Source organism: Hemiscyllium ocellatum, chromosome 15 (assembly GCF_020745735.1).
Source record: "Hemiscyllium ocellatum isolate sHemOce1 chromosome 15, sHemOce1.pat.X.cur, whole genome shotgun sequence".
Lineage (NCBI taxonomy): Eukaryota > Metazoa > Chordata > Chondrichthyes > Orectolobiformes > Hemiscylliidae > Hemiscyllium > Hemiscyllium ocellatum.
Genome location: NC_083415.1, coordinates 68,737,845 through 68,760,636, shown reverse-complemented (window position 1 = coordinate 68,760,636; position 22,792 = coordinate 68,737,845). Strand labels below are relative to the sequence as shown.

The window sequence follows — 22,792 nt, the reverse complement described above, 5'->3', positions numbered from 1 at the left end:
CCATTGGACTAGATAAAATGCAGCAGGCTCCATCACTAGTGTAGAAGAAAACCTGAAGTGGAACTGTCACAAATGTAGCACCACCAATTGGAGAAATGATTCACAAAACAGGTCCACCTTGGCCACTTGAGCTGGAGCTGAGAGTGAACAATTGAAAAGGTCTCCTCAGAGACCAGCAAAGAGCAGTCAGCAAGGTGAGAGAAATGTCCAACACCAGAGTGAACACTGACAATGCTGGCCAGACAGTGTGTGTGAGTCGATGTAGACTGAAACAGAAAGAGATGCTGATGAAAGGTTATCGACCTGAAATATTAATTCAATTTCTCTCTTTGCAGATACTGCCTGAGCTCCCCAGCATTACTGGCTTTCTATTTTTACTTTAGATTTCCAGCATCTGCAGTATTTAATTTCTCAATCCAAGGTTGTGAAAGGTTTCTCAAAGGTTGTGTAATAGACGCAATGTTTAATTTCAAAGGAAACTCAAGATACAAGATCCTTTCATTTCTGAGAGCAATGTAAGAAAGTGGAACTTTATTACAGATTAATCTAGAACATGGATCAAGCTAAACTATAAATTATTAATGGAAGATTTTTGAGTTGATGTTGAAAGGATCTTTATCCCATAAAAAGATCAAGACTTGGCTGAGATAACAATCTCACACTCATTCAGTCACTTAGTGCCATGAGGAGGCTATAGGAAGCAGACCCTGGACTGGAGGCTGGTGCATGGGCAATGGGCAGATCCAGACAGTAGATGGAGACAGCGCAGTAAAATCTAACCACAGATGGACCCGGGACAGTTAATGTGCAGAAACCTTTGTTATGCAATGGGCTAGTTCCCACTTACTTTGCCATTTTTGGTTTCCACAGTGACTTTTCCACTACCAAATTCTTTAATCTCAGCTTCCACATAAGCTTCCTTTTCATCAGGAACCCAGCAACGTTTCTTGCCTGAAGATGAGAGTAGCCAAGAGCAAATCAATACATGATCAATCACACATTACTTCATCACCTCTCAATCTGACATGAAACAATGAGAGGTTTTGCTTAAAGGAGTGTGTGAACTCATTGAAGGTGACATTAGAAAACTGCAAGGCTGGGAATCCAGCAGGAGGGGTCCTTTCCTTTGTTATTGACCACAAAGAGACAAAAGCAGGAAGACGATGTGAAATGTTTATACATTACTCTTGGGGCTGAGCTGGAGATCTGCAGCTAATTCTGGCCCCACACTTTGCGAAGGAAATGACAGCCAGTGTCCTGGCAATGCACTTGGGCGATATGTGGTGAGTTCTTGTGATTGGGAACACATTGCCTGAACAGGTGGTGGGAACAGATTAAGACCACAAGAGCTAGGAGCAGGAGTAGGCCATCTGGCCCTGCGGTCCTGCTCCACCATTCAATAAAATCATGGTGGATCTTTTCATGGGCTCAGCTCCACTGACCCGCACTCTCATCATAACCCTTAATTCCTTTACTGTTCAAAAAGTATCTATCTTAGCTTTAAAAACATTTACTGAAGTAGGCTGGGCAAGGAGTGGGGCTAGGCCCGGGAATGGGGCTGGGACTTGGGGAGAGGCAGAGCTGGAGGGCTGGGGCAGGGCCTGGTGGAGGGGCAGGCCTTGGTGGGGAAGGAGAACCTGGGGGGGGAGAGGCAGGCCTGGGGGAGAGCAGGGCCTCGTGGTGGGGTCTGGGAGAGGGGATGGCCTGGGGGTGGAGCAGGGCCTGGGGAGTGCGACCTGGGAGAGGGGATGGCCTGGGAGAGGAGCTGGGCCCGGGTGGCGGGCCAGGGCAGGGCCTTTGGTGGGGGTAGGGGCTGGAGTAACAGGCTAGACCCTCCTGAGTGTCCAGGGTCATAGAATCATTGAGTCATAGAGATGTACAGCACGGAAACAGACCCTTCGGTCCGACCCGTCCATGCCGACCAGATATCCCAACCCAATCTAATCCCACCTGCCACCACCCGGCCCATATCCCTCCAAACCCTTCCTATTCATATACCCATCCAAATGCCTTTTAAATGCTGCAATTGTACCAGCCTCCAACACATCCTCTGGCAGCTCTTTCCATACACATACCATCCTCTACGTGAAAAAGTTGCTCTGTAGGTCTTTTTTATATCTTTCCCCTCTCACCCTAAACCTATGCCCTCTAGTTCTGGACTTCCCCACCTCAGGGAAAAGACGTTGTCAATTTATCGTATCCATGCCCTTCATAATTTTGTAAACCTCAATAAGATCACCCCTTGCCTGAACCTTGCCTAATTCTTGCCTGAACCTTTTCAAGTTTCACAACATCTTTCCGATAGGAACAGGTATTAATTGTTCCCAACTCATGATGTGGTGTTAACAAGTCCCCATGGATAGAGTGCTCAGTTTCTGCTCAATGTCACGTACTGCCCTGCGCTCTCTCACTGAGAACATATTAATGAGGAATACACAGTAGAGAACTTGATGAACTTTTCTCAGGCTTTATTACTCGACCTTCTCCCTGATTGAGTGGACAGCATACATACCAGATCATTGACCCCGTGGCAGTCAAAACTGCTCCTTACCATCAAAGGCAATGGTTTGTAAAACCATTAACTCCTTATCACTTTTCCTCAGGAAAGGGGCAGCCTCCCCAAATTCTGACATATCGAGCATTGACATGTTGGCTAATTTTCACAGCAGTAGCAACAGCAACCCGATTTGATTGACGCAGAGAGTGTTCAGGGCTGGGGAATAGAAACAGAGTCAGTAAGAATTCAGACAGCTCTCATCGAGTTATAAAGCACAATAACAGACCCTTCGGTCCAACCTGTCTGCATCAACCAGATATCCCGATCCGACCTAGAACCATTTGCCAGCATTTGGCCCATATCCCTCTAAACCCTTCTTATTCACCTCCCCATCCAGATGCCTTTTAAATGCTGCAATTGTACCAGCTTCCACCACTTCCTCTGGCAGCTCACCCTCTATGTGAAAAAGTCGTCCCTCAGGTCCCTTTCCACTTTCACTTGAAACCAATGCCCTCCACCCTGGGGAAAAGACATTGATTTTTTCACTCTATCCTTGACCTGCATGATTTCATGAACCCCCTATAAGGTCACCCCTCAGCCTCTGAGGAAAGAAGCCTCTCCCTATAGCTCAAACCCTCCAGTCCCAGCAACATTCTTGTAAGTTCCTCTGAATTGTCTGCGTGTTGGAGTCAGATAGCATCCAGCCCCCTCACTCACCCCACAGTTTGCAACCAGCTGAGCTTGTGCTTTCAATTCACCCCTTCCATTACCCCAAACAATACCCCCCAACAGCTCACCCATTACCCCAGCTATTACACCACCTATCACCCGAATCATTATTCCTCATCACCCCACCCATCCGTCCACCTATTACCCCAGCTATCATCCACCCACTATCTCACCCATTACCTGACCCATCAGCTCACCCATCACCCCACCCATTACCTCACCAATCAGCCTACCCATTACCCCACCCATTATTCCACCTAGCACCCCACCCATTACCGCACCCATTACCCCAGCGATCAACCCATCCATTACTTCACCCATTACCTGACCCATCAACCCACCATCACCCCACCCATTGCCTCACCAATCAGCCCACCCATCACCACAACCATTACTGCACCCATTACCCAAACCATCACCCCACCCATTACTCCAACCATTATGCCATCCATCACCCCAGCCATTACCTCACCCATCATCCCTTAACTTACCCCACCCATCACCCCTTAACTTACTCAACCCATTACCCCACACATCACCCCTTAACTTACCCCAACCATCACCTCTTAACTTACCCTACCCATCACCCACCCATCATCCCTTTACTTACCCCATCCATTACCCCATTGACAATCCTATAAATTACCCATCAATTATGCCATAAGCCTAATATCCCATCTATTGCCGCTTGATTACCCCATTAAATACCCCTTTGTCTTGCTATTTATCTTTATTTCTCACAGCTGGCAGAGGATAACTGGAGGTAAAAACAATGACTGCAGATGCTGGAAACCAGATTCTGGATTAGGGTGGCGCTGGAAAAGCACAGCAGTTCATCCAGCACCACTCTAATCCAGAGGGGAAGTAGAGCAAATAAGGATGTCATTCAGCCCATCAAATGCATGCTGGTATTATGAGAAATTGACCACTTCCCACTGAGCAAGCTCCCAGTCCCTGTTCATCGGCTCCTGCTTCTCCGTTGACGATGATGACACTGTCTCTGCTGCTTTCTGGAAATGGGGACAGTCATTCTTGGGGCTCACTTTCATTGAGAAAATGTTGGGTATTCATGAGAAACTATCAACATTTTCCCTTCTTTAGACTCAGGTCCCTTCATGCTGACCCACCAAAGACTGTCATTTTTCCTGGTTCTTGCCCTGATTAGTGTAACAGCTCACACGATACAATGTTGAAAATGATGAAGGGTTTATGCCCAAAACGTCGAATTCCCTATTCCTTGGATGCTGCCTAACCTGCTGTGCTTTAACCAGCAACACATTTTCAGCTGTGATCTCCAGCATCTGCAGACCTCATTTTTTACCCACACTATGCAATGTGTCTAGTCTAGTCTAGTCTCACAAATGGGGCAGTCAGTGTGGGATTGCCTCTCTGCTCTGATTCCTTTGCCTTGCTCCAGAATTCCACAATTCTTACCCAGACTATGATTTGGGTTTCCTGAGAAACAGGAGCAGTTGGCCTGGAGTGATCCACCACAGACAGCAGGATCTGTGCTAGAGGCCTGGCCCATTTTACAACAGAACTGCAGTATTCTGAGCTTTAACAACCTAGACTGTCTCTGAATGAATGTGGGATTGGGTGTGGGGCTGGGATGATAGGGTGATGGGCAGTTGGGAAGGTGAAGTGATAGGTGAGTGAGGGAGGGATGAGCTGATAGGCAGCTGAACAGGTGTGGGAGTGGTGACATGTGAGTGAAGGGGGAGAGGGTCCTGGTGCAGTGCTCTGGGTGCATTGAGCTCAGGTGAGGGTGGGTGAGGGTATGCACAGTGGGTGAGGGTGGGGGTGAGTGGGATGTGAGGTTGAGTAGGTGTTGAGGGTAAGGGAAATGGGGGTGTGGGTGGGGGCAGGTTTGGGGAGTAAGTATGTGGGTGAGGATGAGTGAGGGGTGAGGGTGGGGTGTGGGTGAGTGAGGGGGTGAGAATGAGTAGGGGGTGAGGTGGAGCGGAGTGTAAGGGTAAGTGGGGGGTGAGGAGGGTGTGGGTGAGTGAGGAGTGAGTGGGAGTGTGAGTGAGTGGTGAGGATAAGTGGGAGGATGAAGGTGAGTGGAGGGGTGAGGATGAGTGGAGTGTGAGGGTAGGGTGAGGATGGGTAGGGGGATGAGGTGGAGTGTGGGTGAGTAGGGGTTTAGGGTAGCTGAGTGTGAAGGTGAGTGGGGGGGTGACGGTACCTGAGGGTGAGTAGTGGGGTGAGGCTGAGTGGGCTTTGAGGGCGAGTGGGGGTTTGAGGGTGGAGTGAGGGTGAGTGAGGGGGTTAGGATAGGTGAGGATGAGTGGGAGGGTGAGGCTGAGTTGGGGGTGAGGGTGAGTCGGGCTGAGAGTGAGTGGATGGGTGAGGGTGAGTTAGGGGTAAGGGTGAGTCAGAGGTGAGGGTGAGTGAGTAGGTGAGAGTGAGTCAGGGGTGAGGGTGAGTCAGGGCTGAGGGTGAATCGGGGTGAGGGTGAGTCGGGGTGAGGGTGAGTCAGGGGTGAGGGTGAGTGGGTAGGTAAGGGTGAGTGGATGGGTGAGGGTGAGACAGGGGTGAGGGTGAATCGGGGTGAGGGTGAGTTGGAGTGAGGGTGAATCAGGGGTGAGGGTGAGTGGAAGGGTGAGGGTGAGTGGGTGGGTGAGGGTGAGTCAGGGGTGAGGGTGAGTGGGAGAGTGAGGGTGAGGCGGGGTGAGGGTGAGTCAGGGTGAGGGTGAGTCAGGGGTGAGGGTGAGTCAGGGGTGAGGGTGAGTCAGGGGTGAGGGTGAGTCGGGGTGAGGGTGAGTCAGGGGTGAGGGTGAGTGGAAGGGTGAGGGTGAGTGGGAGGGTGAGGGTGGGTCAGGGGTTTGAGGGGGTGTCGAGACCATGAGGGGCAGCAGGTCAGGTCGATTTGGGAAGGCTCTTGGTTTGGTGCATTTGGGGCTAGGGTGCACCTGGGTTTCTAATTCCCGAGTGTTGGAGCTAGGATGAGAGTTTTATCCTTTCCCAAGGAAATGTTCCAGTGATCAGGCTGGAACCTTCTGAAATCTCCAGTTCTAATTCAGAGTTCACAACTTTTCCAGAAGGTTCCAGATGCTGAGCAATTGATCATCCCAAATTTAAACTTCCCTCTTCAGGCTGGGACTGTCCTAGTTCATTGTAATCTCTGAGGGATCCCCTAGTAGATCCAGATCTCTGAGGGATCTCATGGTTTTTTAGAGATCTCAGAAGGGTCCCCTTGTGTATCTTTTTGGGGCACATTGCCACTGCATTTATCTTCCAACTAGAAGGTCTCGGGTGGTATTCACAGCGTTAGCATACTGAAGGTTGCTGTTAACTGACTCTGGAATCACTTCCGATTCACATCATGTCCCAAAAAGAGATTTCCTGCCTGATAACAGAGTGGATTTAGTGATCAAGGAAAAGACTCTGCCTCCCAGAAACCAGCTGCTGAAATCCAAACTCAAAAATGGGCCTATGACAAATTTCAAGGATTTTCCACTTATTGTGAGGCAAATTCACAGTGAGAATGCCTCCTCACACAGAGAGCCAAAGGGCTCTCCTTCCGTGCTGCAACACTCTGTGATTCACTGTTGAGAAACTGGAATCAGATTCATGGATCCCTCAGGCACCTCAGTGTCAGACTATCACAGCGTTAATACAAGTCAAACCCACATCTGGAGCAGATTTTCAAATAAGTTACGCCTGAGTTATAGAACAAAATGGCAAAGCATTAAATTCATTCAATATAAAAACAAATTAGGAAGGAACTAAAAAATCAAACATCTAGCAATGAATTTGAACAAGAGGTTCTACAGCACACTTCTAATGCTTTAAAGCCTGTATACCAAAATCCTTGATTGAATTGTGGAAAAATATGTATTTTTATTAAAAGCTCTCAAATTCTCTTAGTTAAAAAATCACACAACACCAGGTTATAATCCAACAGGTTTAATTGGAAGCACTAGCTTTCGGAGCGCCACTCCTTCATCAGGTGATGGATGAACAACCACCTGATGAAGGAGCGTCGCTCCGAAAGCTAGTGATTTCAATTAAACCTGTTGGACTATAACCTGGTGTTGTGTGATTTTTAACTTTGTCCACCCCAGACCAATACCAACATCTCCACATCTTGCCCAAATTCTCTGCCTGTTTCACCCAATGTTATTACAAAAGCCCTTACTCCTCTGAGCGCTCCAATGGTGTTCATCCTCAGCTCAAAATATTTGACCATACCTTCTGCCTGTGTTGAAATAATAACTGGTCGCGCTGGTTCTTATTCCTTGGATAAGATCTAAAATCTGTGCAAATCCTGCTCTCTCCCAGCTTCCCTTTTATCATTAGTCACGGTCAAAGTAAACTCCAAGTTTGGTTTCTATTTAACACCAATTGTTTTCATTCCCTGTTGCTCCTGAACACTGTCAAATCCTTCTGGGAGTTAATAATTCCTTGAATAAAACCTCATACCACACAAAATTACTTTGCAGATAAGTCACTGCACAATTAGTTTCCATAGAAAGAATTTCTAAAATGTTAAACTAAAAATTGAGTGTTTATAACTGTACAAGGGGATTTAGAAGTATAATTTTCCTCTGTCCACTCGCTCCTAAAACTGAAAAAAAGATCTGGGCTAATCAGATCAGAAAGTTTAATAAAGAATTATGCAGGGAGCAGATCATCTGCAAAAGAAATGTAAAGCCCTTTAGCAAAAAAGAAAGTCACATTGAACTGTTCTTGTCCCCTTTGATTGCATAGGGCTTGGTGTAAAATCACAAAACAGACACTGCAAGTATCCACACAAAATGAATCTATCCAGCTCTTTGCCTAACTCCACAACCACACCAAAACCAATCACAGGATTGCGAATGCAGCTCTCAATCACCTTGAGCTGGAACAAACCATTGACTCACTGCTGGTCCACAAACCCAAAAAAAAACAGTTCCTTCAGCTTCATTTAAACTGCCACAATCAGTACTCTTACAGAATAGCTGAATAAAATGTGCATCATTCCCTCGGAGTAAAAAGTCTTTCCTCATGCAATCTCCCTATTTGTACATGGTTAGTTAGTTGCTGAGTTGTATAAGCAAGCATGTTGTACTAACCTTCACTAAGCAGCTCTGATTGAGGTGAAGGCACGCTCAGCCCCTTTTATTCTCCCCTCAAGGTCAGTTTGACAAGAGCTATGTGAGAAATCCCTTGTGTCCCTGGTCCTCAAACACATTGGATCTGTCACCCTGCCTCAGCTTTACAGAAAAGGCAATCTGCCTGAACTGTCCGCACATACAGGCTTTATTTTTATGATTGTACCTCAGCCAGCAGCAGAGAGTGAGAGAGACCCTCCCTACCCTGCTTCTTCCCTTCAAACCAACACCTTCAAATCTCCATCAATTATTTACTGGAAATGATTCTTTTCTGTGAAATTCCTCCATCAATTTCATGTTTCATATTTTTAGTAAATTTATATAGCTCCATGTTTGAAGTTCACCCTCAGTGGGATATCTTGTTTCTGATATTGACACAGGGTTAAAATTGGTAAAGATTCACAACACAAAGCAGAGTCTCACACAATCCAAAACGGGAGCCAATGTCAGTGAAATCCATTGGCTCAAGATCTGGGTTAGCACTGTCCTTCCATTGTGGAAATGACCATGGCTGATTGAGTGACAAAAGACAGAGAGAGAGAGAGAGAGATACTTTATGGAAGGTTTCCTGGAGATTGTCAAGATTATTCCTCCAATTTTACTTCGCTTTCTCATCATCCTGAGTAAGCACCTAAAAAAGAATATTATTCATTTATGGATTTACGTTCTGAACTGCAGTCACACCAGAATTTGGAATGTTGACTCTGTTTCTCCTCCACAGATGCTGCTAGGCCCTGCTGAATTTCTCCAGCATTTTCATTGTCTATTTCACATTTCCATTATTGCAGAATTTTGCATTTATGTAGCACCTGGTAAACTGTCACAAAAGACCTACACAAAGTGTTCTCAAAATTCACGGCACACAAACCTGGGGCAGCTGCTCAGATCCTGCTTAAAAAGTATCCTCAAGGAAGGAAGAGCTGTGGAAATTTAATGGAGCTTGAGGAGGGAATTTCAGAGCTCAGGACCCTGGCAGCTGACTGGAAAATACCAATGATACTGGAATTAAACTTGGGCATGTCCAACCAGCTGTAATCAGATGACCACAAGCATCTTAGGTGTTGGAGCGTGTGAAAACATATCAAACATTTCAATAATGTTTTTTCATTAATTATCAGGATGAACACATTACTGCCTGGCCAGCATTTATTGCCCATCCCTAGTTGCCCCTTGAGGAGGTGGGGGTGAGCTGCCTTCTTGACCTGCTGCAGTCCATGTGCTGTAGGTTAGATCCACAGTGCCAGTAGGCAGGGAATTCCAGGATTTTGACCAATAACAGTGGGTATATTTCCAAGTCAGGATAATGAGGAGCTTGGAAGGGAACTTGCATGGGGTGGTGTTCCCATGTATGTACTGCCCCTTGTTCTTGGAGAAAGTGAGGACTGCAGATGCTGGAGATCAGAGCTGAAAATGTGTTGCTGGAAAAGCGCAGCAGGTCAGGCAGCATCCAAGGAGCCCTGAAGAAGGGCTCATGCCTGAAATGTCGCTTCGCCTGCTCCTTGGATGCTGCCTGACCTGCTGCGCTTTTTCAACAACACATTTTCAGCTCTGCCCCTTGTTCTTCTCAATGGAAGTGATCGTGGGTTTGAAAGGTGCTGTCTGAGGATCTTTGCTGAATTTCTGCAGTGCATTTTGTCGATAGTACACACTGCTGCTACTGAACATCGGCAGTGCAGGGGGTGGACGCTTGTGGATGTGGTGCCAATCAAGTGGGCTATTTTGTCTTGGATGGTACCGGGCTTCTTGAGTGTTACTGGTATAGTCACCAACTGGGGAGTATTCCATCACACTCCTCACTTGTGCCATGTTGATGGTCAGGCTTTGGGGAGTCAGGAGGGGAGTTACTCACTGCAGTATTCCTAGCCTCTGATTTACTCTTGTAACCATCGTATTTCTGTAGCAAGTTTTGGTCAGTTTCTCATCAATAGTAACCTCCAGGATGTCGATAGTGGGGGAATTCGATGAGGATTCAGAAATGTTAGAGGTTGATGTTTAAATTGTTTCTTGTGGAATTGGTCATTGCTTGGTACTTATAAATATGACTGGATGGTGAATATATGAATTGGTGGTGTAAATATGACTTACAACTTGTCAGCCTAAGCCTGGATATTATACAGATCTTGTTTCATTTGTATGTAGAACCTCTACAGTTTTAAAACAGGCCATTTGTCCCATTGAGTCCACAGTGACCCTTTGAAGAGAATTCCACTCAGACTCTTTCCCATACCCTATAACTCTGCATTTCCCATGGCCAATCTAGTTAGCCTACATATTTTTGGATTGTGGGAGCAAACTAGACCACCCAGAGGAAACCCATGCAGACATGGTGAGAATGTACAAATTCCACACAGACAATTGTTCAAGGTTGGAATTGAACTGGAGTCCTTGGCAGAGTGAGGCAGCAGTGCTCACCACTGAGCCACTGTGTTGCCCAAGGATATGGACTGCTTCAACATCTGATGAATTATGAATGGTGCTGAACATTGTCCAATCATCATTGAGCATCCCCACTTTTGACCATATGATGGAGGGAAGGTCAGTGAGGAAGATGTTTGGGGTTGTAAAGTTTACGAACTCAATGAGAAGACAATAAGGAGCTGTATTCATATCAAATTGGCTCTTGCCTGTTCTTTGATCTTGGGCTGTGATAGTGAGTATCTCCAGACTGATCCCGTTGTGATCTTCACTTGTAATATTCAGTGCCATGGGTCACCCACTTCATGTTTACATTCACCACATTGTCCTATTGTACATTTTCTAATGGAGTAGAAGTAGAACTTTCTTGAGGAAAGAATTGTACACTTGCTCCTCACTGTTTCACTACCTTGTAGTCAGTTCCTGATTCCTGATATTAAACTTATTCCCAAGTAGTTTCAAAACATCTCATTTTCCTCAAAACCAAAAGGTAAATTTCTCTGGGAAACAAAATTTCTAAATTGTATGACAGCTGAGGTACAGAGAAACATCTATAACTTGAGAAACTTCTGCAGAGATGTCCCAGAGCTGAGATAACTGACCCCCTACAACCACGACCATCTTCTCTTTTTCAGTTCAGTTGAAGTGACATAGCTACAGCCTATGGCTCCAGTCAATATCTCCAAAGCTCCCCCCCACTGGACAAGCCATGGTCATTACCCACCAGACACCCCCATGTGGGACCTCACCTTTAGTCAGATGGCATCTGGTGGTCACTCACGGACTCGATTTATTTCTGGCAGGAAAGCCATAGTCAATCCTTCAGTGAGAGGATCTCCAGCCTTGACCTCGCATCTAATTACACAGGCAAGCACATCCCTGTTCTAGTCACCCACCCACCTCCCCCACTGCCTCCGTACCGCCACCTGTTGGAGGGACAATACCATCCTGTCCCTTGCTCATATACATTAGGGCTTATGCTCGAAACGTCGAATTCTCTATTCCTGAGATGCTGCCTAACCTGCTGTGCTTTGACCAGCAACACATTTGCAGCTGTGATCTCCAGCATCTGCAGACCTCATTTTTTACTCATATACATTTCCACATCAGCTCCTTATCTTGCTGAATATTTTGAGTGTTTTCTCACTTTTTTCCATCTTCCTTTGTGCAGGGCATAACTTTAGCTCTTATTCCCATTGGCTTCAAATGTGCCAGGGCTCCCTGATGCCATACTCCATCTCTCTCACTCTCCTCCACTCTAGATTTCAGCTTTTTTGTCCATTTTTGGACCAAGGCTGTAATAGGTCAGACAGAACCTAAACTGGGTATCACTGCATGAGTTATTGGAGTTTGGGACATTAACTGTCTAAGCTATTCATTATTCCATTAAGTTCATGGCTGATCTGCATTCTAACTCTATCACCTTCCGTGATTCCATTCATACCCTTATGTTTTAAAACTACCAATTTCAGTTTAAAATGAGTAATCAATTGATTCTGCTTGCAGTGAGTTGCATAGCGCTGCTGCCCTGTTATAGAAAGTTCTGAATTTCTTCACTGAATGGTATGGCTTTGATGTCTCTTTGTCTCTTATCTACCAACAGCAGAAATATTTCTCTCCATCTGCCCTTTCAATTCCTTTCCAAGTCCTAAAATCAATTGAGCAACCTTTTCAGCTTCGGATTTCACAGTGTACGAACCCAGGTCCTGGAGTCTCTCCTCATGAACACTCTGGTAGGTTTGTGATATCCTCCTCAGGACAATAAATCATTTCTGTGGAGTGATGTTCAGAGCAGTATTTACTCCAGATGTGGCCAACCAGGGTCTTGATTGGTTGATGTGGGATTTCCTCCCCTTTGGAGTCCAGCCCAAGATAAAGACAAACATTCTCCCAGTCCTTTCGAATATTTGTACCTTACTGCTAGTTTCAATAATCTCGGAACACACATTCCTGAATCCCTTTCACATTTCCCCTGTTGCTCATGTCTCACCATTTAAAAAGCATTCAGTCCCTCCTGCCTTGGGTCCCAGGGGACATCCTTCACAACACTCACAATCCTCCAGCGGTATCCAGTCAGGTACTGGTTTTGTACATAAACCTGACACCAACTGGGAAACCTTCTCAACTCATGAGGTGAGGCCATTAGAGGGCACTTCAGACCAATGAGAGGCTACCAGCTGATATCAGTCATCATGTGGTCTTCTTGCTGACCCTGACCTTGCAATCATAGAGTCAGTCATAGAGATGTACAGCATGGAAACAGACCCTTTGTTCCAACTTGTCCATGCCGACCAAATATCCTAACTTAATCTAGTCCCATTTGTGAGCACTTGGCCCATATCCCTCTAAACCCTGCCTACTCATATACCCATCCAGATGCCTTTTAAGTGCTGCAATTGTACCAGCCTCCACCATTTCTTTTGGCAGCTCATTTCGTACACACACCACCCTCTGTGTGAAAAAGTTGCCCCGTAGGTCCCTTTTAAATCTTTCCCCTCTCATCCTAAACCTATGCCCTCTAGTTCTGGACTCCCTGACCCCAACAAAAGACCTTGTCTATCCACCCTATCCATGTCTGTCATGATTTTATAAACCTCTATACAGTTACTCCTCAGCCTCCGACACTCCAGGGAAAACAGCCCCAACCCATTCAGCATCTCTCTCTACAGCTCAAATCCTCCAACCCTGGCAACATCCTTGTAAATCTTTTCTGAACGTTTCAAGTTTCACAACATCCTTCCATTCGGAAGGAGACCAGAATTGCATGTAATATTCCAAAAGTGGCCTAACCAATGTCCTGTACAGCCGCAACATGACCTCCCAACTCCTGTACTCAATACTCTGACCAATAAAGGAAAGCATAAGGTATGGTGGCAAAGTGGTTAGCACTACTGCCCCACAGCGCCAGAGACCCAGGTTCAATTCCCACCTCAGGCGACTGACTGTGTGGAGTTTGCACGTTCTCCCTGTGTCTGCGTGGGTTTCCTCCAGATGCTCCGGTTTCCTCCCACAGTCCAAAAATGTGCGAGTTAGGTGAGTTGGCCATGTTAAATTGCCCGTAGTGTTAGGTGAAGGGATAAATATAGGGGAATGGGTCTGGGTGGGTTGCGCATCGGTGTGGACTTGTTGGGCCGAAGGGTCTGTTTCCCCACTGTAAGTAATCTAATCATATCAAACACCTTCTTCACGATCCAATCTACCTGCGACTCTACTTTCAAGGAACTACGAACCTGCACTCCAAGGTCTCTTTGTTCAGCAACACTCCCTAGGACCTTACCATTAAGTGTATAAGACCTGCTAAGAGTTGCTTTCCCAAAATGCAGCACCTCGCATTTATTGAAATTAAACTCCATCCACCACTCCTCAGCCAACTGGCCCATCTGATCAAGAGTTGAGAATGTGTGGTGCTGGAAAAGCACCGCAGGTCAGGCAGCTTCCAAGGAGCAGAAGAATTGACATTTCAAGCAGGAGCCCTTCATCAGGATTCCTTTTCCAGCATCACACACTCTTGACTCTGATCTCCAGCATCTGCAGTCCTCACTTTTTCCATCTGATCAAGATCCATTTGTAATCTGAGGTAACCCTCTCCGCTGTCCACTACACCTCCTATTTTGGTGTCATCTGCAAACTTACTAATTATACCTCCTCTGTTCATATCCAAATCATTTATGTAAATGAGGAAAAGGAGTGGACCCAGCACTGATCCTTGTGGCACTCCACTGGTCACAGGCCTCCAGTCTGAAAAACAACACTCCACCACCACCCTCTGTCTTCTATCTTTGAGCCAGTTCTGTATTGAAATGATTAGTTCTTCCTGTATTCCATGAGATCTAACCTTTCTAATCAGTCTCCCATGGGGAACCTTGTTGAAACCTTACTGAAATCCATATGGATCACATCTAATGCTCTGCCCTCATCAATCCTCTTTGTTACTTCTTCAAAAAACTCAATCAAGTTTGTGAGACATGATTTCTTACACACAAAGCCATGTTGACTATCCCTAATCATTCCTTGTCTTTCCAAATACATGTACATCCTGTCCCTCAGGATTCCCTCCAACAACTTGCCCACCACCGAGGTCAGGCTCACTGGTCTATAGTTCCCTGGCTTGTCTTTACTGCCCTTCTTAAACAGTGACACCACGTTAGCCAACCTCCAGTCTTCCGGCACCTTACCTGTGACTATCGATGATACAAATATCGCAGTAAGGTGCCCAGTCATCACTTCCCTAGCTTCCCACAGAGTTCTAGGTTACACCTGATCAGGTCCTGATGATTTATTCACCTTCATGCATTTCAAGACATCCAGCACTTCCTCCTCTGTAATATGGACATTTTTGCAAGATATCACCATCTATTTCCCTACGTTCTACATCTTCCATGTCCTTTTCCACAGTAAACACTGATGCAAAATACTCGCTTAGTATGTTCCCCATCTCTTGCGGCTCCACACAAAGTCCACCTTGCTGATCTTTGAGAGGCCCTATTCTCTCCTGAGTTACCCTTTTATTCTTAATGTATTTGTAAAAATCCTTTGGATTTTCCTTAATTCTATTTGCCAAAGCTATCTCATGTCCCCTTTTTGCCCTCCTGATTTCCCTCTTAAGTATACTCCTACTGCCTTTATACTCTTCTAAGGATTCACTCCATCTATCCTGTCTATACCTTACACATGCTTCCTCTTTTTCTTAACCAAACCCTCAATTTCATCAGTCATCCAGCATTCCCTATACCTACCAGCCTTTTCTTTCACCCTGACAGGAACATACTTTCTCTGGACTCTCATTATCTCGTTTTGTAAGACTTCCCACTTTCCAGCAGTCCTTTTACCTGCGAACATCTGCCCCCAATCAGCTTTTGAAAGTTCTTGCCTAATACCATTAAAATTATCCTTCCTCCACTTTAGAACTTCAACTTTTAGATCTAGCCTATCCTTTTCCATCACTATTTTAAAACTTGGAGCACTGGCCCCAAAGTGCTCCCCCACTGACACCTCAGTCACCTGCCCTGCCTTATTTACTAAGAGTTGGTCAAGTTTTAAATGTTCTCTAGTAGGTACATCCACATACTGACTCAGACAATTTTCTTGTACACTTTTAACAAATTCCTCTCCATCCAAACCCTTAATAATATAGCATCCCAGTCTATGTTTGGAAAGTAAAAATCCCCTACCATAACCACCCTATTAACGTTACAGATAATTAAAATCTCCTTACAAAATTGTTTCTCAATTTCCCTCTGACTGTTAGGGAGTCTTATAACACAATCCCAATAAGGTGATCATCCCTTCATTTCTCAGTTCCACTCAAATAACTTCCCTGGATAATTTCTGGGAATATCCTCCCTCAGCACAGCTGTAATGCTATCCCTTATCAAAAACGCCACTCCCCCTCCTCTCTTGCTTCCCTTTCTGTCCTTCCTGTAGCATTTGTATCCTGGAACATTAAGCTGCCAGTCCTGTCCATTGCTAAGCCATGTCTCTGTAATTGCTATGAAACCCCAGTCCCATTTTCCTCACCATGCCCTGAGTTCATCTGCTTCTCTATTGGGCCTCTTGCATTTAAATAAATGCAGTTTAATTTATCAGTCCTAGTGGGACATGCTGGTTAGTATTTATTGCTATTCTAATTGCCCCTTGAGAAGGTGGGGGTGAGCTGCCTCCTTGAACCACTGCAGTTCATGTGCTGTAGGTAGACCCATAATGCCCTTAGGGGGGGAATTCCAGGTTTTACAGCCAACGGCAGTGAAGGAACAGTGATATATTTCCAAGTCAGGATGATGAGTGGATTAATGGGGAACTTGAAGGTGGTGGCATCCCCATGTATCTGCTGCCCTTGTTCTCCTGGATGGAAGTGATCGTGAGTTTGGAAGGTGCAGTCTAAGGACCTTTGGTGAATTTCTAAGATGCATCTCGTCAATAGTGCACACTGCTGTTACTGACCGTCGGTGGTGGAGGAGTGAGTGTTTGTTGATTAGTTTCACTGGGCTTTTCTGAAACCTTCGGAAACAGAAATACCTCATTCCCACTGGTCATTTGCTAAAAGAAAACGGGCCCGGGTGACTGTAATATCCCAACCACAGAGCTGTCACCAAATCACACATCAACATCATGTTAAACAAAGGCGCAGCTCAACAATTTCCATCAAAACCACAATTCATTTTAATTTACACATTTTCTGGAAGGAAATTTGCAGCGTGTTGAACTGTGATCTCTAAGAATATTAATTCATTATCCTGCCTCACAAGGCAGATTGTTTTCAATGCTCTTACCCACTCCAACAGTAAATACATTAAAAACTTGTGGTTTGTCATTTTCTGACCAAACACTATGCAATCCTACAAATGCTACAGGTTTACTTTTCAATGCTATTCCTGATGAAAGGCTTTTGCCCGAAACGTTGATTTTACTGCTCCTACGATGATGCCTGAACTGCTGTGCTTTTCCAGCACCATTCTAATCAAGACTCTGGTTTCCAGCATCTGCAGTCTTGTTTTTACCTTGTTGATTTTAACCCTACTGTGAATCCTCTTGCAAGGATGCCTGCCTTGAAGAAGTTTTCCTCCTCTCTCTACAAGAATCTCAGAGAGTCCCTCTCCCACTGCAACTCCCAGCTCATTTCCTCTGCCCTGCAGCTCTTCAACCATGTCCTGAAACAAACTCGCTACCACAGCCACATTAGGTGTTCCTGATGAAGAGCTTTTGCCCGAAATGTTGATTTTACTGCTCCTCGGATGCTGCCTGAACTGCTGTGCTTTTCCAGCACCATTCTAATCCAGACCCTACTTTTCAATGTTCAAAAGTCCATGGAATCACATGTCACTGGAGATGATTTGTCGGCGATTTTGCAAGAACAGGTTGGTTGAATGCAGTCTGTTCTCTGCCCCATATGAAGAACAAAGCTGAAAAATGTGTTGCTGGAAAAGTGCAAATGTATCAGGAATCCTGAAGAAGGGCTTATGCCCAAAACGTCGATTCTCCTGCTCCTTGGATGCTGCCTGACCTGCTGCGCTTTTCCAGCAACACATTTTTCAGCTCTGATCTCCAGCATCTGCAGTCCTCACTTTCTCCTTATGAAGAATAAACCAAATACACTGTTCAGAGTTTTTTCTGTGTAAAGACAGCCCTTGCTGGACAATCCTGAGAATGCCAAACTACCATACATCAAAGATATCTTGGAGATGACTACCAGACTACTCCGATTCCTTGGCATCATGGTAGCTCACAAACCTACCAACACACTGAAAATGCTACTGATGAACCTAAAGGACCCTGTACAACAACTAGCAGAATGAACATCATACATAAAATACCCCATAAGGACTGCAACAAACATTACATTGGACAGCTGGGCAAGAAACTCGCCACCAAGATACACGAACACCAAAACACATAACCGGCCATCGTTAGTACCTTACACACAGCCAAAGAAGGACATCAGTTCGACTGGGGCAACACATCTATCCTGGGACAGGCCAAACAGAGACATGCACAGGAATTCCTAAAGGCCTGGCATTCAAACTGGAACTCCATCAATAAACACATCAATTTGGACCCCATTTACCAACTTCACAAATAAAGAAACAGAAGCGATATCACCCACCACAACAGACCAAGACACATAAATAAAAAGTGGGACAGAACATCACCACTTCACTGGAGGCTCACTGATGATGTTACCTACCATGGTGACGAAACGTCTGACAACAAACCTATCAGCTCAGTGAACAAACTTACAACCTGAATAACAACTAATTTAAGGTGATCAATTAAGCTCATGATGTGACTCATTTATTTACATTTATCAGAAGTGACATCCATTTAAACCTGGACTTTGCAAACAGAAGGAATATGTCAAAGTTTTGCATCTTTTTGTGAGTTACCAAGGGGTGTGGGGTTAAGTGTTCCCTGCTGCTTTCTCTTAGTAATGGCTTGGCCAAGCAAAGTTGACTTGCCAACCAATCAGCAGCCTGTTTCCTGTGTTTGTAAAAGTTGTGATATTTTGAAATTTGAATTTTTATGAATGCAAGACAAAACGCTTCAGCAACCTGTCTCCATCCAATTCCTGGCCACCTTCACCCTGATCTTGGCAATGAACTTGTTGAACCCAGAATGAGGTTGAGGGTGAGGGTAGGTGTGTGAGGGTGAAGGTGAGGATGAAGGTATGAGGGTGAAGGGTGGTGCTGGACGGGTGAGGGTGAAGGGTGAGGGTGGAAGAGTGAGGGTAGGTGTGTGAGGGTGAAGGGTGATGCTGGAAGGGTGAGGGTAGGTGTGTGAGGGTGAAGGTGAGGGTGAAGGTATGAGGGTGAAGGGTGATGCTGGAAGGGTGAGGGTGGAAGAGTGAGGGACTTAGAGGACAATGGGTGGGTATTAGAGATGTGGGCAGTTGTAATTGAAAGGGGCTGAGGGAAATGAATGGGGTGAGGGGGAGAGGCTGTGAGGAGGGAGGAGAGAGAGTGAGGTGAAGGGGATAACAGGTGGTAGTGACAGTGATGTGTGTGTGTGGGGTGGCCCTCCGGTATTGGGTGAGAGAGAATGCGGTCTGGCAGGTCAAAGCTGATTGAAGATAAAGAGAGTGACCAGATGCAGTCAGTGAATGCTCTAAATCCACGCAAATTCCTGCAGTAATCTTACTTCTTGTGGGGTCTATGGACTATCGAAAATAATGAGAGGATTTGAAATAGTCTCATGTGATACTACAGGGACTTCTCTGGCAAAAAGCAACATCAATAAGTTTGTTAAAGTTTCAGCCGAATGTAAATGCAGATCCCAAACTTTGCCTTAATCTTGTACTGATTTATGAGGCATTGCCATTTTAACCGCTGTACTGAAGTTGGACAGTACAAGAATTAACAATCAGGATCATTTCGACTGTTGCATAAAGTGTTGGGAAATTTTCAAGAGCTATGCTCACAGATAAGATAAACTTTCCAGTCTGTTTCTAATTCTGGAAAGTTTCCATTCAGTGAGCTGGGAATGTGGACAATCAGAGAATGAGGGATCTTGTTCTCCACTCTGAATCTGCTCCAAGTTTAGGCACAAGCTCTCTGCTCCCTGATTCGCTGATCACCCTGGGTTCATCAGGTTCATTGCCAAGATCAGGGGGAAGGTGGCCAGGAATTGGATGGAGACAGGTTGCTGAAGTGTTTTGTCTTGCATTCATCAAAATTCAAATTTCAAAATATCACAACTTTTACAAACACAGGAAACAGGCTGCTGATTGGTTGGCAAGTCAACTTTGCTTGGCCAAGCCATTACTAAGAGAAAGCAGCAGGGAACACTTAACCCCACACCCCTTGGTAACTCACAAAAAGATGCAAAACTTTGACATATTCCTTCTGTTTGCAAAGTCCAGGTTTAAATGGATGTCACTTCTGATAAATGTAAATAAATGAGTCACATCATGAGCTTAATTGATCACCTTAAATTAGTTGTTATTCAGGTTGTAAGTTTGTTCACTGAGCTGATAGGTTTGTTGTCAGACGTTTCGTCACCATGGTAGGTAACATCATCAGTGAGCCTCCAGTGAAGTGGTGATGTTCTGTCCCACTTTTTATTTATGTGTCTTGGTCTGTTGTGGTGGGTGATATCGCTTCTGTTTCTTTATTTGTGAAGTTGGTAAATGGGGTCCAAATTGATGTGTTTATTGATGGAGTTCCAGTTTGAATGCCAGGCCTTTAGGAATTCCTGTGCATGTCTCTGTTTGGCCTGTCCCAGGATAGATGTGTTGCCCCAGTCGAACTGATGTCCTTCTTTGGCTGTGTGTAAGGTACTAACGATGGCTGGTTATGTGTTTTGGTGTTCGTGTATCTTGGTGGTGAGTTTCTTGCCCGCCTGTCCAATGTAATGTTTGTTGCAGTCCTTATGGGGTATTTTATGTATGATGTTCATTCATAAACCTAAGACACAGACCTAAGACACTCTACACTCACTACACACACATATACACTCTCTCTCACACTCACAACCCCCAACCCAGACAGACACACACATAGACAGACAAAGACCCACATGCACACATATATTTTGTGGGGTGAGTTTGTGCTTGCAGGGTTACATTGTACTTTGCTCAAAAACTGCATGAATTCATGTAAAACACTATTCTCTCACTTTTTAGATTAGAATCAATTTAAACATCATGGCATAGACAGAGAACACAGGGGGCTGACACCTTCAACATATTGTCTAGCTATCACCATTGTTAACAGCTAACCCGAGAATACAACCTAAAAAAAAGTTTTGTGATTTACACATGAAAGAAGTGAAACTATCATGGTATTCGAACAGATGAAAGACACAACAAGCAATCAAGGTATTTTTCAATGTATAATTTCAGTTACATCACACTGTAAACTTTTGCTATAAATTCTGTGCCTTACAATAATGCCCTCCACAACCACCTGATGGAGCATCGCTCCGAAAGCTAGTGCTTCCAATTAAACCTGTTGGACTATAACCTGGTGTTGTGTGATTTTTAACTTTGTACACCTGCTTTAGATTGACCCACAATGCCAATAGGGAGAAAATTCCAGTATTTTAACCCAGTGATAGTGAGGAAACAGCGATATATTTCCAAGTCAGGATGGTGAGTAGTTTGTAGGGGAAATTGCAGGGGATTGGTATTTACATGTGTCTGTTGCCTTTGTCCTTCTAGATGGTAGTGGTCGTGGATTTGAAAAGTGCAAAGAATTGAGGATTTTTGGTGAATTTCTGCAGTGATTCTCCATGACAGCAACTGGCCATTGTCTGTGTGCAGGTATGATCCGGAACGATACTGATCACAAGAGGATAGGATGAAGGAGGCACCCTCATCAATAATGTCACTGTGTTCCATTCATGTGTATGGCCCTGATGAGGGGTCCAAGGCAAGACTAACACTGGGACACAGATTGATCCCTACCCCAGGGGCAGGAGGAACCAACTTCTTATTTCATTTCATTGCTATTTTAAAAAAAAAATTAAAGTCCAAAGGACTTCTCTTCTTTGCTTCCTGTCACTTACTAATAACTTTGCCTTTCTCTTTGAGCATGTGACTCTTTACATTGCTCACAAACCACAGGTTCAAGTACAAGCAAAATCCTGCAGAAACTGAAAATCTAAAATAGAAAAAGAGAATGTTGGAGAAACTCAGTCTCTGGGGAGAGAAAGACATCTGGAAGGTTTTGGGTCTGCTATGACACTTTTTCAGAACTGGGTATTTGTAGTTTGTCATTGTATGAAGTTGAATAGGGCTCAGTGAACTTTTAGTTACGATATCTGGTGACAGTTTCTGTACAGAACACTTATTATCTCATCATTTTACAGGAGAAAGCAAATTAGAAAATACTTGTAGCTAGAAGGTTTGTATGTTCCTGGCTTCTTGAAACCAAACATTGTAACTAGGTCTGAAACAAGAGTGTTTACACATGGCCATTGAAACAGGTTAAGGACACATCCCACATTGAGATCAGTGGCCGAGGATCGTGTGGCTGTTTCACTCGGCTATTTATAACATTATTATCCGGCTGCAAGGTCACTTGCTTCTTTTGTTCTATCGAAGGTCATTGTTTGCTCTGCCAGAGCTCAGATTAACTCGCATCAGAGGCATGAAAATAACAAACAGAAAATATCCCCCTCATGTCTAACTAATCAACAGTGTCACCCAGAAAGGCATCCATGTGCACCCTGTGGCATTAATACTCTGTAGCATTAATAATCTGTTACCACTTGGATATTAAGCTTCCAATTTCCAGAGGTATTAATCTTCTGATGCCCTACAAATGTGGGGATACAATGGTGTACTGGCGATGTCAGTGATCCAGAAACTCAGGCCAGTGCTCTGGGGAAATGGGTTCAAATCTCAACATAGCAAAAATAAAAATCTGGGATCTTAAAAAAGTCTTGTTGACTGTTGACAGCCTTAAAAACCCATTGGCTTCATTAATACTTTAGGAAAATAAATCTACCAACCTGGTCTGGTCCATATGTAACTCTGGGCAATGTGACACGGGCAGTATATGGCTGGCGTGGTTGTCGATGCTCACAACTGTGAATGAATAGACAGTAGCTTGCAGTA

At 44.9% G+C, this 22,792-nt stretch overlaps 1 protein-coding gene across 1 annotated transcript in view; it reads right to left on the bottom strand.

Moving 5' to 3' along the window:
* The window catches only part of LOC132823041 (myosin-7-like), an 83,085-nt gene extending 80,378 nt beyond the window's left edge, over positions 1–2,707 (bottom strand). Inside the window, exons 1-2 of the mRNA XM_060836602.1 lie at positions 2,552–2,707; positions 848–951 (exon numbers count right to left, since the gene is read on the bottom strand). Of these exons, the coding sequence (XP_060692585.1) occupies positions 848–951; positions 2,552–2,648 (201 nt within the window). The 5' untranslated portion in view covers positions 2,649–2,707. The remainder of the gene's footprint in view (positions 1–847; positions 952–2,551) is intronic.
* Positions 2,708–22,792: the final 20,085 nt, after the last annotated feature.